Source organism: Narcine bancroftii, chromosome 4 (genome assembly GCF_036971445.1).
Source record: "Narcine bancroftii isolate sNarBan1 chromosome 4, sNarBan1.hap1, whole genome shotgun sequence".
NCBI lineage: Eukaryota > Metazoa > Chordata > Chondrichthyes > Torpediniformes > Narcinidae > Narcine > Narcine bancroftii.
The window spans coordinates 222,290,500-222,308,727 of record NC_091472.1 but is presented as its reverse complement, the minus strand read 5'-3'; the positions used below and the strand labels follow the sequence as shown (position 1 = coordinate 222,308,727).

General features: G+C 41.3%; 1 protein-coding gene across 3 annotated transcripts in view; it reads left to right on the top strand.

The window, feature by feature from the left end:
- The window catches only part of LOC138761617 (sentrin-specific protease 2-like), a 147,207-nt gene that overhangs the window by 104,713 nt on the left and 24,266 nt on the right, over nt 1-18,228 (top strand). For all 3 annotated transcript variants that reach the window (XM_069934032.1, XM_069934033.1, XM_069934034.1), the window contains exons 11-12: nt 7,308-7,454; nt 11,645-11,776. In XM_069934032.1, the coding sequence (XP_069790133.1) occupies nt 7,308-7,454; nt 11,645-11,776 (279 nt within the window). The remainder of the gene's footprint in view (nt 1-7,307; nt 7,455-11,644; nt 11,777-18,228) is intronic.

The window sequence follows — 18,228 nt, the reverse complement described above, 5'->3', positions numbered from 1 at the left end:
TAGAAGGACCAAAGGGACCTCTTTCTGTGATGTAATATTCTCTGGTTCTATGTGCGATATCTCAGCATCCATTGCATTTCCTTTATCTAGGCTGCTTGTCACTTTTTCAAAGAATTCCAATAGGTTTGTCAAGCAAGATTTTCCCTTGGGCTAAAGCCAACATGGTTTCCTTATCTTGTCATGTGTCTCCAAGTACTCCATAACCTCATCCTTGACAATCTACTCCAACTTTATTTCCCAACCGCTGATGTGGGTTAACCAGTCTATAGTTTCTTTTCTCCTGCTCCCTCCCTTCTTGGATAGTGGGGTGACATATGTGATTTTCCAGTCTTCTGGGATCATAGCGGAACCTATAAATTCCTGAAAGATCATTACCAATACCTCCACAAGCTCTACCGCTATTTCTTTCAGAGCCCAAGCATGCAACCCATCTGTTCCAGGAGACTTATCCACCCTTAGACCATTCAACTTTCTGAGCATCTTCTTGCTCCATATGCCGGGCTGCTGTTCATCAACTTCAGCTCAGAGTTTAATACAATCAGTGGCTGGTGGAGAAGCTGTCATGCTGGGATTCAACACCCCTCTCTGCAACTGGATTCTGGATTTCCTAACGGAAAGACCACAGTCTCTCCAGGTTGGAAGCAGAACATCAAGCACCATCATGTTGAGTATTGGCGCACCTCAGAGCTGTGTGCTCAGCCAGCTCCTGTTCTCGCCCATGTCTGCATCGCCAGATCCAGCTCCAACAGGGTCATCAAATTTGCAGATGACACAACTGTAGTTGGCCTCTTCAGCAAAAATGATGAGTTACATTCCAGAGAAGAGGTGGAAAATCTGGTGCAAGAATAACAACCTGAGTCTCAACTTGGACAAGTCAAAGGAGATTATCGTGGACTTCAGGAGAACCAGGAACAACCAGCTTCCACTACGCATCAATAACTGTTGTTAAATCACCAAGTTCGTGTCCATGATAGATCACTCGTGATCTATCATGGATACATAACATCTCCTCGCTTGTCAGGAAGGTACAACGGTGACTGCACTTCCTGAGAAGACTGAAGTGGGTAAGACTACTGGCCATCATCATGTCAACCTACTATAGAAGCTCCATCGAGAGCGTCCTGACCGGCTGCATCACAGTCTGGTGTGGTTGCTGCAAAGAAATGGATAGGAGGGCAATTCAGGATGAGTGGCAAAGAGGATCACTGGAGTCTTCTCCATCCTCCCAACCATCAACGTGATCTACTGGGATCGTTGTCTGTAGAGGATGCGCAAAATCGACGAAGACCCCTTCCACCCCGCAAACAGCATCTTTGAACTGCTCCCGTTGGGAAAGTGATATAGGAGTACCAGTGCCAGCACCACCAGGCTGAGAAACAGCATCTTCCCACGGGCAGTGAGAATGCTGAACAACCAAAGGAACGGCTCACACTAACCATCTGAGACTCTTGTATTTACGAAACAATATTTATTTATTTGTATAAATGAATAAATGTTCTGCATATGTATTGTCTTTATGTGTGTTGTCTGATTTGTGTGACTCTGTGTTTTGCACTGAGGACCAGAGAATGCTCTTTCGTCACCAGAGAACGCACTTTCATCAGGTTGTACCTGTGTGATCAGATGATCATAAATTTGACTTAACTTGAAATAGTAACTGCACTCACTTCCCTTCCCTGATACCCTTTGATAGCTGGCACATTGCTAATGTCTTCCATAGTGATCCAAAATACTCATTTAGTTCCTTTGCTATTTCCTTGTCTCCCATTATTGTTTCTCCAGCATCATTTTCTAGTGGTCCAACTCTCACCTGTCTTTTTCTCTTTATATACTTTAAGGAGCTTTTTTGTCCTCTTTGATATTATTTGCCAGCCTACTTTCAAATTAATATTTTCCCTCCTTTTGAGTTTTTTGTTACCTTCTGCATTTTTAAAAACTTCCTAATCCTCTGTCTTTCCACTTATTTTTGCTTCCTTGCTTCCTCTTTTAATTTTATGTTGGCTGTGGGTGTACAGAGAATATAGTAGTGGTGTACAGGAAATATAGTAGCAAAATGAGTACATATACAGCCTTGTGGTGCCCCTTGTTGAGGATGCTCATGAAGGAGATACTGTCATCAATCCTCAGTAATTGCAGCGTCCAGGATAGAAAGTCATGATCGAATTACAGAGGGATGCCTCGAGTGAGATCAGCTTATCCACCAATGCTAAGCAATGGCAAAGATTATCAGTTCAAAAATTATGACCATGTGTAATTGTAGCTGCAATATTGATTGGTAATGCTGTTGGGATAAATGTCCTCATCCCTTGAATCCCAGTTATCCCATCTGATCTATTTTCATTCTTGCGACTTCAGTTCCCTGTTCAGCTCAGTTTTGCTATAAGCATTAACAAAATCACTGAATGTTGTTGGCTTTGATTTCAAAACATAATGCTTTACCCATGGTCAGCTGTATGTAAATTGCTTTGGAGTTGGAGATGAAACTAATCTATATCATTTAAAAGAAAGAAAATTAGTGTATAATGATCTAGTTCAACAATGAAATAAATGTACACATTGTACATCAGTACACCCTTAGAGAGCTATATTAAATGTGATTTGTGAAGGTACATTTATTTCAGTGAGTTTTCATTTATAACTAGTTAAACTACATGATTTTAACCTGCTAATGATATCATTCATGGCATAATAATGTATTAAATTTTACTTCATTTACAAGCAGATTTCTAAAATTTGATTGCCTGGAAATAAATGCAAACATTGTTGATTATCCGGGTTATAACCCAAGCAACCTGGGGAATAGCAATGAGTAATTTCATATACTTCAGTAACAACCCCTCCTCTGTGCCAGGGAGAACTGACTGATATTCTCCAATCTCTCTCCATACCAGGTAGCATCTTCATGATGCTCTACTAACCCTCTCCAGTATTGTCCCACCCTTCCAAAAACACGCTAACCCACACTATGTGCATTACGCCAGCTGAGATCTGACTAAGGGGTCTTAAAGTTGGAGCATAACCTCCCTACTTCTGTATTTAATGCCTTGACTAATAATGGCCAATGTCTGATATGCCTTTCTAACTACATTATCGACTTGTGTTGCCTTATTCAAGGACTTCACATTCTCTGATAATTATCATTCATGGTGTGTGAAGCCTCATTAGTGCTCCCTAAATGCATCAACTGTGCCTCAATGCAAATGAAGAACGAGTAAATGATCAGATGTAGTCGAGTCGAAGTTCAGTAAAAGTCGTTTACTCGAACAGTCATGTGCAGCTTTTTAAAACCCCGCGTATTTCAAATAACTTCATCATATTGTGATGTCATGACGTCACTGAGAACCTCCCGAGCCGGTTTGATTAAGCCTCCAGTGAGCCGCTACATGGCTCCCCCCTCCCCCACCAGAACCGGTGATAGGAGGCTAAATCTCTGGTGTCATTACTGTCCACCACTCTTGGGCAGTTGTCCGCACCTTCACATCGGGGTCGTGCCAAGGGCCGATCAAGGTCAAGGTGAGCGGGCTTTAGTCAGTCAATCGTAAATGTCTCTGGATGCCCCCCAATGTCTAGTACACAAGTTGTATGATTGTTTTGTAGCACTCTGAAGGGGTCCTCATATGGCCTTTGTAAGGGGTCCTGTGTGCACCTTACACATAAACACAAACCCACAGTTCCAGAGTTCCTTTGGGATGAAGGTTGTTGTTGTTCCATGCCTTGACGTGAGAACTGGGGGCAATTTTCTAAGCCACTCCGACAGTCTGCCTAAGACTGTGGCACCTCCTGTCTGTGTGCTGTAGCCAAGAACTCCCCAGGTACATTGTGTGGGGCTGCATAAACCAACTTGGTCAATGAGGAGATGAGATCCTCCTTGGGTGCCGTTCTTATTCCCAGGAGGATCCAGGGCAGCTCATCCACCAAATCAGGTCCCTGGAGACGGGCCATCAGTGCAGCCTTCATGTGCCTATGGAACCGCTCCATCAGGCCATTGGACTGCGGATGGTAGGCTGTCCTGTGGTGGAGCTGCATTCCCAGCAGTCGCAACAAAACATCAGAGTGCGGAGGTAAACTGTGGGCCTCTGTCGGAGGTGATGTATGTGGGTAGGTTGAACCAAGATACCCAGGCAGAAATAAAAGTTCTGGCGCATGAATCGATCGATGAATCTGTCATAGGAACTGCCTCCAGCCACCTAGTGCATCTGTCGATGACCATTAACAAGTACTTAGACCCTCATGACACCAGAAGCGGACCAACAGTGTCCACAGGCACGAGGTTGAATCTGCGCTGTGGTGGCTGAAGTGGCACCTTCACGTGCCTTTGCATTTTTGCAGATTTGCAGCCTGTACATGTCTTTGCCCAGTATGTGACCTACTTTTTGAGTCCATGCCATACAAACTTGTCAGCAATCAGGTGGACCATCGCTCAAATGGAGGGGTGGGACAGTCCGTGAATGGCATTGAAAATGCAATGTCTCCATGCAGCACGGACAATAGGATGAGGCTGACCTGTGGAAACATCGCACAGGAGAGTGGTACCTTGCGGCCCAAAGTCTACATCCTTGAGTTGCAGCCTCATGACAGCAGTTCTATAAGCTAGGAGTTCGTCGACCTGGCGCCATGTAGTCTACACCTGGAGAGAAGGCACCTACTACTTGAATGAAGAAGCAGGACAGGGCATCAGTCACCACATTACTCTTATTGAAGATGTGTTAAATCCGGATTGAAAAATCAGATACTTAAGATAGGTGACATTGCTGGTGGGCTGACCAGGAATCTAATGCCTTGACGAAGGCAAACGTTAGCAGTTTGTGGTTAGTAAAAACAGTGAGGTCCCTGCCTTCCAAAAAATAGTGGAAGTGTCTGACCACTAGGTACAGCACCAGCAGTTCCTTTTCAAATGTGTTGTATTTATTTCCAGAGAGTGGAGGTACCTACTAAAAAAAACACTAGAGGCTTCCATTGTCCATTGGTGTTCTGTTCCAAGACCCCACTATGTATATATATGTATGTATGTTCTGCATGGGCTGGCCCGCCCCCTGAACCTCTGACTCCTCCCTCCCAGATATCCCAAAGGCTGTTACGGAACCCCTTCCTCAGTACCTGCCTTGGAACCAAGACAACTACATGTAAACTGTGCTGACACTTTAAGGTGATTAAAACCTATTAATCATGATTCTCTGTCTGACTGTGGTTGATTGGTAGTATACTACTGCCACGTTGGACGTGTCTGTCATCAAGGCAATTGGTGCATCCAATGTTGCCAACATTGCCTTTGTAGGGCATCTTTGGCCTGCTGGAATGCTACCGTCGTCTCCTTTGTCCACTTGAGTTCTTTGGCATTGCCAAAGGGGTTTCATAATATGTGCTGCAGAGGATAGAAAGTGACAAAGAATTTGACTACCCCCACAAATTCCTGGTGTCCTTTGATGGTATCAGGCCTCATGAATTTGAGGATGGCTTCCACCTTGCTAGGCAATGGAATGACACCCTGGCTGCTGATCTGATGTCCCAAGAACTCGATAGAGGACTGCCTGAATTTGCACTTGGCAGGGTTCACATCCCGAACTCCTATAGGTGGCAGCAGAGTAAACGCAGATGCTGCAGTTGCTCTTTGTGGGAGTGGCTGGCAACGAGTATGTCGTCCAAGTATACGAAAAGGAAGTCCATGCCACGCCCCATTGTGTCCATTAGTCGCTGGAATGTTTGTGCAGCATTTTTGAGCTCAAAAGGCATTCTCAAAAATTCAAAGAGGCCAAATGGTGTTATGATGGCGGTCTTGGGCACATCCTCTGGGTTTACAGGATTTGGTGGCACCCGCGCACCAAATCAATTTTAGAAAATATCCTGACCCCATGAAAATTAGCTGTGAACTCCTGTATATGGGGCACTGGGTAGCGGTCTGCAGTAGTAGCGTCATTGAGATGCCTGTAATCCCCGCAAGTTCTCCAGCCCCCATGGCTTTTGGCACCATATGCAGTGGGGAAGCGCATGGGCTATCAGATCTGCATATAATTCCAAGTTCCTCCATTTTGTGGAACTCTTGTTTTGAAAGCCACAACTTGTTGAGAGGCAGGCGTGTAGAGGAGGTCCTTGGGTGAGGATGTGGTGTGCAATGCCATGTTTGGGTGTGGCAATGGAGAACTGAGGAGTGACAATGTCCGGAAACTCTGCAAGAAGTTTGGCAAATTCATTGTTCGAGTACTCAACGGCGTTTAGGTGTGGGGCGGGTAGTTTGGCTTTTCCAAGGCGGAGAGTCTGGAACGTTGTGGTGTTCACCAACCAACGTTGTGGTGTCCACCATTAGTGAGTGGGTTCTGAGGAAGTCGGCACCCAGCAACAACCAGGACACAGCAGCAAGAATGAACTTCCATGTGAACTTATTGTTGCCAAATTTCAGGGGTATAGTCCATGCGCCGTACGTACAAATTGAACTGTTATTTACCGTAGTGAGCGCTGGACCCGCACTCTTGGTACAGGTGTCAAAGCTGGAAGGAGGAAGGTCACTAACCTCCGCACCCAGTCGAGTAGAAATTTGCACTTGGCGAGTTCGTCCCAGACATAGAGTAGGCTGTTATGGTGTCCACTTCTATCTTGTGAATGTGGAACTGCACCACAGCCTGCCCAAACCAAACTTCAGGTTGAGTGTTCCAAACGTCAGGCAGTTTGAGTGAAGCCGCTGTGTTGTCCATGTTGGGTCCAAAATCCGTTTGGCCTGTCAGGGTCACCATTGTAGCAACTGTGTCGCAGTGCAAAATGAAGAACGAGAAAATGATCAGACATAGTCGAGTCGAAGTTCAGTAAAAATCATTTACTCAAACAGTCATACGCAGCTTTTAAAACCATGTGCGTTCCAAATGACGTCACTCAGAACCTCCCAAGCCAGTTCGATTAGCCTTCAGTGAGCTGCTACAACTTCCCATTTATCTAGATTAAACTCCATGTGCCATCACAACAATAACACTGCAGCTTAAGACGACATTCCACATGATCAACAACTCCACCAATTTTTGTGCCATCCCCTCAAGTCAAGATACTGAGGCTGACTGTACCAAAGGGCTGAAATAAACAAGAAAATGTTGGAAACACAGCAGGTCAGGCAGCAATTGTGGAAATAGTTCAGGTGGAAAACTCTTCATCAGGTATGAATGCTGTTTTTCTTTCTCCAGATGCAGCCTGACGTGCTGAGTGTTTCCAGCATTTTCTGTTTCTCATAATTTGTTGATTTTCCTTGTACCAAAGAGCTGGCACTCAGTCAGAGAAAGCCCCAGATCTCCATCCATGACATATGCATCCTTTTCCCTTTCTTTCAGAAACTACACGTTGAACAAGACCTATCACATGAGGTGGCAGCTCGACTATGCCTGGATGAGGGAGATATGCCAACCTCAGAAATCCTAAAGGAAAATCTAAGCACCTTAACAAAAGTGCAGAGAGGCAATCTTCACCAATTGACTGAGGTATGTTTTATACAGCTTTCCAGAAGCATTTCTGCAGTGTAACCTGTCCAGTCAACCTGCTTATTCAAGGGTCAAGGACAGCTGCAATATCAGAAAAGGAGAAATGACAATAAACTACATGTATCTGCCACTTAGCATGTGTTTCCACACCCAATAAGGTCATGAAGGGGATAACTTATAAAACGGTACAGGGAAAAATGAAGACCATGATGGATAAATGATTTTATAGGGAGAAAGTTTTCCAGCAAATCAGAGCAGGCAGCAATGAATGGAAGGACCTGGGATTGCAGATTGGGTGAAACTTTGGTGCGAGAATAAAAGCTCAAATTTTGAATCTGTTACTTTAGGAGATCAGAAGCAAATAAAAGATGGTAAAAATTCAAGATTACAGATTTAATTCAGTGGAGTTCACAACGCCAGCATGCAGAGTACTGGAGAACGACAGTGAAATCATGAATAATTTTACATAGGAGAACTTAGCAATGACAATGATACAGATGATACATATCTGAAACAGCAGGGTCTGTGGGTGATGAAATGAAATGACTCGTGACTTTTAATCAGATCCAGCAAAACTAAAAATGTCACACAGATTAAGACAAAAGGAAAGAAAAATAAATGTCTCAGTGATGGAAGGTAAGAATAATTAAATGAACAATTTATTACTCAAGTTATCTGTCCAGAAAAAGTAGAGCAATTGTAGCGGCCCACTCTGCAGGCTGACACAGGAAATGCCGAGTGAGCAAGCAGCACGTGGGATGAGAGACCCGGTCTCATAGGCCACAGTAATAGCGGTCAAATCAACCAATCGCCATCAGCACATCACAGGGAGCCCACGGATTTGAGACAGCCAATCGGCAGCCAACTCCGCTCAAGCCGCACCTCAGTGGTGATGCAGCCGGCTGCCTAGAAAAGGCAGAGCTGCATCTCAATAAAGTCATTGTCAACTATACTCCCTTCGTGTGAGAGTCTTCTTTCTATAACCTCATGCTATAACCGTAGCAACCCACTACACAATGATAATTATCTGAACTTATTGAACTAAATGTTGATCATATAGCAGTAGGTCATTCGACCCCTCGTGCCTGCTCACCATTAAGATCATGCTTGATCTTTTGCCTTTACACTACTTCCTGGCAGTAATCCCTTCCTTCCTTTAACGCGATGAATTGTGACTTAATGATTGAGCTCCATCACCACTCAGTGTTCAGAATACCAAAGATTCACAGTGCTCTTTCGTCGTTTCTCTATCTTGAATGGTCGACCTCTGGTTTTCGGTCTGTGGCTTCAGACTCCAGACACTCCATCATTTCTATTTCTATCCTGTCAAGTCCAATAAGAATTTTACACTTTCCCCTGAGATCTCTTTTCACTCTTCTAAACTGAAGCAAATACATGTCTAGGCCATTTGCCTAACTCTCCTACTATGACAAACCTACTATCCCAGGAATCCTTTCTTACCTCGGGAGTCAGACCCTTATTTAAGCTATGGCCTCATCAGGGCCATCAAATTTGGAGCAGTACTACATCTCTACATCTTGTCTATTCTCTCATACTCATCTTGTAATAAAGGCAAACATACTCTGCCTCCCCAAATCTTTGCTGAACCTGTGCAATAACTTTTTAGTGATTTGCATGCAAGGATACCTGGGTACCTCAGAGTAACTACATCCATCATTTTCTCACCAGTTAAAACTCTGTGTTTCTCTTTTATTTATCCAGGATGCCAGATGAGAAGTTGTTTATCGAGTTTCTGTTGAGAGGAATTAGGGGATATGGGGAGAAGGCAGGTAGGTAGAGTTAGGTCATAAATTAGATCAGCCATGATCATATTGAATGGTGGAGCAGGCTCGATGGGCCATTTTTGGCCTACTCCTGTTCCTACTTCCTATGTTCCTATGTTCACTAGAACGGTGCATTAGCAAAATCAAGAGTAGGAATTCATTCAAGAATTAAAATCACAGGTGACAGGAAGCTCATTTTGAAACTTGTGGACTGTTGCAAACCTATCACCCAATCTGCATATCTACATTTGACAGAGAAAACCTGGTCGTGTTCAGTGAATACTGTGTACTAAATCAAAAAAATGAACTGCTTCTTCATCCCACGATCTCTGGGCATGGAACAAGAGGTGAAAAAGTAGGTGTGGCATCTGTACATCTGTGAGAAGATAAAGAGATGTAGGTGGTGATGCAAAAGTGAAGAAAAATGGCCTTGAGGGAGATATCCATGAGCATTGTTGGAATGGATAGAGTATGGGGTTTGAAAGGTCATCCAGATGCTTGGATTACACACATCAGGTTCACTCTGGGAGAACATACAGGAAGGAGATTGGTTTGGAGGCTGGAGTCAATGGAATGTTGATGTTCTGCTGATCCTGATTTGGAGCAGACTGTCACTCACTGACATTATGCTTGGGATAACCTCAAAACTGAAGCAGTGGGAGGTGAGTCATGAAAGTTTGCAGTACTCCTGTAATAAAGATAGAATGACATAATAAGGTCTGGATATTTATAAATGGAACCAAAGTAAAAATGGGTAAAGTTTGTGGTGATACAGAGTTAGTGATTGAGTAGGACATACTGGCCTGCCTTATTTTCAGCAAAAAAAAATGATGACAGAAACTATTTCAGAGAATCAGAGAAAATTTTGATCAGGATGATTGTAGCTTTATATTGATGGAAAAGAGTTGAGAGATCTACAGAAAGTGAGGTTTGATTCAAGTGATTCAAGTGAGAGAATTGGAAGGCAGTTGCCTAGAATATGGGGATGGGATGTACCCCACAAGGAGAATTACACAGTGCATTCAGTGGATGAGGAAGAAATGAAGAGACAGTGAGGACTGATGCAAAATGTAAAGGCAATCAAAAGAATAGATTTGAGCTTGTGAATACAACTATTTGTGGAGGAAACCTGTTGATTTGTTCTTAAAGGGAGAATGACTGCATGTACAGGAGCTTGGTACCATGCTGGATCACAGTGAGCAATTGTGTTGATGGGACAAAGGACAGCAGAGATTCAGCAGTCACCATGATCTACATAAATTCTTCTACATTGTCAAAAGCAGCCAAGATCTAGAGTGTGACAGGGTAATTAGAGGTGGTTTGGGAGGAATTGTTAGAGCAGCTTGCACACATACATTTTAAAACACAGAATATTTGCAGGACTTTTGCAGAGTGCTTTTTGCAAAAAGAGCAACAAATTTGCAGCATACAGCTTGCCTGGGAGAGCATGTGATTTTAGCAGGCAGACAGAACAGTTTTGCTCTCAAAGAGAGAGGGTATGAAAGAGAGAGAAAGAAGACAGAAATCAGTTCCAGAAGGACAAAGCTGGCAAACTTTTGGAAGACTGTCTGGTCAAAGGAGAAGATTGGCTGTCTGAAAGGTGACCTGAAAGAAGGAAGGTCATCTGGAGAACAATGAAGGGGGAAAGTTTCGTCAGCAGGACTGATTGGAAAGGAATCAGGTGCAAATGTTCTGGAACAAAAGGAATCTCTCTTTGAAGACCAACAAGAACCCTCCTGAGTGATGGCCTGTTGAGCACCAAAGACTGGTGAACTTTGTTAATGTTAACTTCTGTGCACAGTACAAGAATTGCCTGCAACCAGTGAGATTGGACAGTGATCCAAAGAACATTTGTAATCTTAAATACACATTACACACACCCGCACTTAGTATTAGAGGGGAATTAAGTAGGTTAAGTAATAAGTTAAAGTTTAATTCTGTTTTCTTGTTCAAATATAATTAAAAACTACTTTTGTTTAAGTAACTCTATGTTGTGGTGCATATCTATTGCTACTGGCAGACTAGCTAGGATGGAGGAAAACTTGTCAAAGGAGAGAGGAAGACTGTGCCTGTTTGGAAGAACACTTTGAAGAACTCCTCAACAGAGGATCTTTCTCTAACATGAATCCCCTTGGCTTCATTCCACAGCATCTACTTCACCGTTTCTGTTACCTCAGCTATATAAAAGTTTGGAAAAGGTCATTTCCATCTGAAAACCAATGTTCCTGGTACGAATGGGAGCTGCACCTTTGGGCTCAAGAACAGTTCTTTTCCTAACAGCCTCATAATGGCAAAGGGCTAAGGGCACAGATGATACTTAAAGAATGTTCTAATGATTTCAGCAGCTGCAAACTTCCACTGTGCTTTGCATTTGCAGTGCAGGTAATATTTTATCTTCCTTTGCAGGAAATGGTGGAGGAGGTGAGAAGGGCCCTTGACTATGGAGAACCTGATGAAGTGCTCAGCACTGGGTTTAAACTGAAGATAACACGAAAAGATATCAGTACTCTCTGTAATTACAACTGGCTCAATGATGAGGTACCAGGCCCTTTCACCTATCATATCTTTTTGTTGTCGTATATTTCCTCACTAATTTTCTGTACATTCTTCTACTTGTTTGAATGTATTGACTTGGTGATCGTGTGCTCCCAGCTGCCTTTTAGCACTGCATCCTATATGGAGGAACAGTGGATCAGGCAGCATCCATGGAAATGAACAATCTGCTCATCCTGTAGGAGACTGCAGATGCTGCACAAGTCACTTCAGCCACCTCAGACCCACAGAAATGTGACTGAACATAAAATGCATTATTTTCTTCCATTTGCCATAGTTGCATGAGGAATTGCTTGGGACACAGGTTCCCCCTAAATATCACCCTCTGCCCAAAGTCTTTTTGGCACTATACTGTCAACAAAGCTTGCTGCCTGCACCCACTGCATCCCCTTCTTTGCTTTATCAGTTTTCATGATTCTCTCCACTTTTTGCCCTCACTTTCACTGGTCAGTCCTAAGTTGGTTCACAATCCAGAAAGCACTTGGTTTTGTTTTGCCATTTAATATTAAAGGATATTTCAAATAATATAAAATCATCAAATTGTTGTGTAATTTGTTTTTGGATTTCTCGATAGCACGTGGTCAGCATTGTGGAGAATTTTAGGCAGATGTCAGGAGGGAGTAGGGAGGAATGCGTGGTAGGAGTAACTCAAGGTGTCGTTCTGGGACAATATTTGATTAATGTGTATACCAATAATGTGCACATAGCTTTAGAAGCAGTGAAGATAAAGAAGCAGTAAAGATTTGAAGATAGTGCAAAAATAGGAGGAACGGTTAATTATTAAGATCAAGGAAATAATTTTGCCAAGGTTTCATGGTTCCTTCCTCAGAACAGAGAACAGAATAGAAACATACCCTTAGGCCCAAGACCCTGATGTCCAAACAAACTAAAACTCTGCTGCTTCCACGAGATACATATCCCTCTATATTCATGTATCTGTAAGTCTCTTAAATGAGCTATTATATCTGCTTCCACCACTGCTCCTGCAGCCCATTCCAGGCACCCACCATTCATTTGTTTAAAAAAAGACTTGCCTTGCACATCTCATTTAAAATCCACCACCACCCCCTCCCTCTTCACTTTAAACACATTTACTCTACTATGTGACTGTTTCACCCTGGAGAAAAGATTCTGACTATCTGCACTATAAATGCCTCCCATCAGGTCACTCCTAGCATCCAACATTTCTCGGTAACTCATACCCTGTAAACCAGGGAGCATCCAGTAAACCTCTTCTGTTCCCTTTCCAAAGCCTCCACTTATCTCCTGTAATGGGGCAACCAGAATTGCACACAGTGTTCCATGTGCGGCCTAACCTGCAACATAACCTCCTTCCCTTGACACTCAATGCCCCAGCTTATGAAGCCAAACATACCATATGCCTTCTTTACCACCCTACCTACTTATGTGGTCACTTTAAAGGAACTGTGTCCTGGACCCCAGATCCCTCTGCTCAATCAAAACTTTTTAAGTTCAGCCATTAACTGTATACTTTTCCCTTGAATTTGACCCCGCATAGTGCATCAACACCTCACAGTAGTTGGATTAAACTCCATCTCCCATTTCTTTGCCCATAACTGTAATGATCTATATTCTGTTGCATTCTGTGATAACTCTTCATATCTGCAAATGTACTAATCCACCCACCTACTTTTTCATCCAAGGAATTTGTGTATACCACAAACCACAGGGGTCCCAACACTGATCACTGCATAACACAACTGGTTACAAGCCTTCGGCTCAAATAACTGCCTTCCACCACTCCCCTCTGTTTTCTATGAGCCAGCCATTTTCATATCCAAACTATCAATTCACCATAGATCCAAGCATATGCACCACATGAACCAGGCTACCATGTCAAGATCTTACTAAAGTCTTTTTTTTAAACTTTATTTATTTGTTCAAAAAACAAATAATATATGACATATGCAGCAATTAAACATAAACATGAATGGTTTTTTTAATATATAGAAAAAAAAGAAAATAATCCCCCCCCCCCCCTTCAGCCAACTCTCCTAAGGAGAGCCATAAAAAAAAGAAAGAATATTAAAAAAAGTTAAATATACATATTAAAATCTAATCAATATAAATTGAAATGTAAATATTCTGAGTATAACAGCCACTTATTAATAAAAAAATTATAATTATCACACAAAACATACGTAATTTTTTCTATTATTAAACAATATTTCATCTCATTATGCCATCTATTAATATCAATCATATTTATATCTTTCCACGTACTAGCAATACATTTTTTCACTATGGATAAAGCTAAATATACAAAAGCAAGCTGGAACTTATCTAATCCCAAACCTTTTAGAGGTTGAAAATTACCCAATAAAAATACTGTTGGATCTAAAACTATTTTAATCTTATACAGGTATTCTAAAAACGATTAAATTTTTTTCCAAAAAGATTGTATATGTATACATAACCAAACAGCATGAAAACAGCATCCAACCGTATCACCACATCCAAAACACAAATCTGATTCATGAAAACCATATTTTTTTAATTTTTCAGGTGTCAAATATAATTGATGTAAAAAATTGTAATTAATCATTGCATAACGTGCATTTATCAATCTAGTTACACTATCATAACAGATATCTAACCAATCATCTTCAGAAAAAAAAACAATATCCGCTTCCCATTTAATTTTAGATCTATCCTAACCCTTTTTATCCATACTATCCTGTAATATTTGATACATAGATGAAATATAACCCTTCTCTGGTACCTTCATAAGAAAAGTCTCAAATTTAGTAATTTTAGGTAAAATCATCTCTACCAACCATACATTTTACCAAAGATCAAATTTGATAATAAAGAAACAGTTCTTATCAATACCAAAACCTTCCCTCATCTGATTAAAAGATAAAAACTTACCCTCTTTAAAACAATCTCCCAAATTTTTCACACCTTTAAATCTCCAATGCAATAAACTTTGATTATGTATTGAAAAAGAAATAAGTTGATTATTATACAACTGAGTCAAAGCCGATAATTTACCCCTAGAGCATGTCATTTTATTTTTCTTTATCCATAACTTCATTAAATGTTTTAGTATAGGCACATTATATTGTTGTAACAAATTTATATTCCATCTAAACAAAAATTGATGTATTTTAAATTCAGAAATACTTGCCATCTCAATTTTAGCCCAACTAGGAGGCCGTACCAAATCCATCAATTAACTAATAAATTTAAGTTGGGCTGCTTCTTATTATTTTTGAAAATGTGGTAAACATAGTCCCCCTAACTCATATTTCCAAGTTAATTTATTCAAAGCTACTCTCGAAAATTTACCCCTCCATAAAAACTCCCTAACCATTTTATTCAAATCTCGAGAAAAAATTTTTATCAAGTAAATACAGAATAGATTGAAACAAATATTGTATACGCGGAAAGATATTCATCTTAATTGTATTTATCCTACCCATTAAATTAATAGGTAAATCTTTCCATTTAATCAAATCAGTTTTAATTTTTTTAATTAATGGAACATAATTTAATTTATGTAAAGATTCATAATTAACATTCAAAATTATACCCAGATATTTAATTTAATCAGTCCACTTCAAATTCAATTGCACTTGAAGGAATGTTTAATACAATATGGATGTCTTTCTGGATATAAAGTTAATTGGGAAAAAAGTGAAATATTATCGGTAAGTGAAGGAGATTATTCAGTTTATAAGAATATTATTAATTTGAAGTGGACTGATCGAATTAAATATCTGGGTATAATTTTGAATGTTAATTATCAAGATAACCAGTTTACCTATCTCGGCTGCAAGGATCGACAATGAGATAGACAACAGACTCGCCAAGGCAAATAGCGCCTTTGGAAGACTACACAAAAGAGTCTGGAAAAACAACCAACTGAAAAACCTCATAAAGATAAGCGTATACAGAGCCGTCGTCATACCCACACTCCTGTTCGGCTCCGAATCATGGGTCCTCTACCGGCATCACCTACGGCTCCTAGAACGCTTCCACCAGCGTTGTCTCCGCTCCATCCTCAACAACCATTGGAGCGCTTTCATCCCTAACGTCGAAGTACTCGAGATGGCAGAGGTCGACAGCATCGAGTCCACGCTGCTGAAGATCCAGCTGCGCTGGGTGGGTCACGTCTCCAGAATGGAGGACCATCGCCTTCCCAAGATCGTGTTATATGGCGAGCTCTCCACTGGCCACCGTGACAGAGGTGCACCAAAGAAAAGGTACAAGGACTGCCTAAAGAAATCTCTTGGTGCCTGCCACATTGACCACCGCCAGTGGGCTGATCTCGCCTCAAACCGTGCATCTTGGCGCCTCACAGTTTGGCGGGCAGCAACCTCCTTTGAAGAAGACCGCAGAGCCCACCTCACTGACAAAAGGCAAAGGAGGAAAAACCCAACACCCAACCCCAACCCACCAATTTTCCCCTGCAGCCGCTGCAACCGTGTCTGCCTGTCCCGCATCGGACTTGTCAGCCACAAACGAGCCTGCAGCTGACGTGGACTTTTACCCCCTCCATAAATCTTCGTCCGCGAAGCCAAGCCAAAGATATAAATTAAATTATGTTCCGTTAATGAAAAATTTTTAAACTGATTTGATTAAGATCTTACTAAAGTCTATGTGTACAGCATCCACAGTCTTTCTCTCAACCACCATCTTTGTCATCTCAAAAAACTCAAATTTGCAAGAGCTGACCTACACCTCATAAAGCTATACTATCTCTAATCTGACCATGACTTTCTAAAGTGTGTAATCCTGCTGCTCAGTATTCTTTCCAAATGCTTCTCATCAGCCACTCAACTTGATTCTCTGCCATACTCCACTGACTGATGAGCCATCCATAGGAAGCTTCATTTGAGAATGTAGGGTTTTACTCACAAGTCTGAAGCTAGCTTAAGGCTTTGCCAGCTATATTAAGTGAACTGTATCAATATTTCACCTACTATCAGCTTTTTAAAAATATTTTATTTTTAATTTTTTTCAAGAATATACATAATAAAATCTTTCAATATCACATTATATTAAACTTTCCTTTCAAACAAAAACAAAACAATCCTTCCCTCCCTCCTTTCCATATATACAGATCTCTACACTGTCAGAGCTTACATACCTTTTAAATATATAGAATACAATTGGAAAAATTACATTTGGATATGTATAATAGTAACATTTATTGTCCTTTTCATTACCATATTTGGGCCCCTATAGGGTCCAGGTAGGGCTCCCTTTACATATTTATTCTTTAAATTATATGTGATTTTTCTCCATAGGTATACAGCTGTTCATTTCCACAGCCCATTGTGCAATAGGTAGAGGGGAGTCAGACTTCCAAGTGATTGTAAAACACTTTATAAATGAGATTTGATATTTAGTCAATGTGTTGCATATTTCCATAAAATTACCTAGTAGATATAGCTCTAGGTTTCCCATGAAGGCCACTCCTTTTATCCAGGTTAATGTCTTGCCAAAATGGCCTCACCTTCATGCACAACCACATAGCATGTAGAAAAGTTCCTGTCTTAGTCCCACGTCTGAGACTCTTCTCTTATATTTCTGCTTTTGATCTATGTAACTTCTGTGGTGTAAGATATAATTGGTGTAAAAAATGATATTGAACCCATCCATATCTTGCATTTATAATTGATGTCATGCTGTCCTTACACCAATCTTACCAGCTTCTTTCTGAAATCACCACACACCCAAATCCGACTCCTATCTTTTCCTTAATTGATGCAAGTGATCAAATTGAAAGGTCTAATATCTGAGATCTCATTGAAACATCCCGAATGTTGAAACGATTGACAGAGTAGGTGTAAAGGTTGTTTCCCTTGTTGGGAGAATTTTGGACAAGTGGGCATAACTTCAGGTTGAAGGGTATGCACTTGGAACAGGGAATGCAGAGCAAATTCTTTAGCCAGAGGGTGGTGAATCTGTGGAATTTTTTGCTACAGGCAGTTGTGACGGCCAAGCCATTGGGTATATATAAGGCAGAGATTGATAGGTTCTGGATTAGCCAGGGTGTCAAAGGTCATGGGAGAAGACCAGGCAGTGGGACTGTGGGAAAATAGATCCGCTCATGATTAAATGGTAGGAGAGACTCAATGGGCTGAATAGCCTATTTCTGCTCCTATGTCTTATGGTCCATAAAAAATGAACTTGGTGGGACATGGCTGGGCCTAATTTTCGTTCAGTTTGAACATGAATGTTTCAGCATGGACATCAGATAATAATCAGGAACAAGAGTCCATGACAAAGAATATATTAGTCACGTTGACTGACAGTGGACAACAAGATCCTGGACACCTGGTGCTGAAAGGGCATCAGGTGTATCAAGGACTGTTATGAGTGGGGGCAACTAATGTCATTTGAGCAACTCAGAAATAAATATGATTTTCTTTCTTGAGGGACAAATTAGTTCCATCCATGACCTT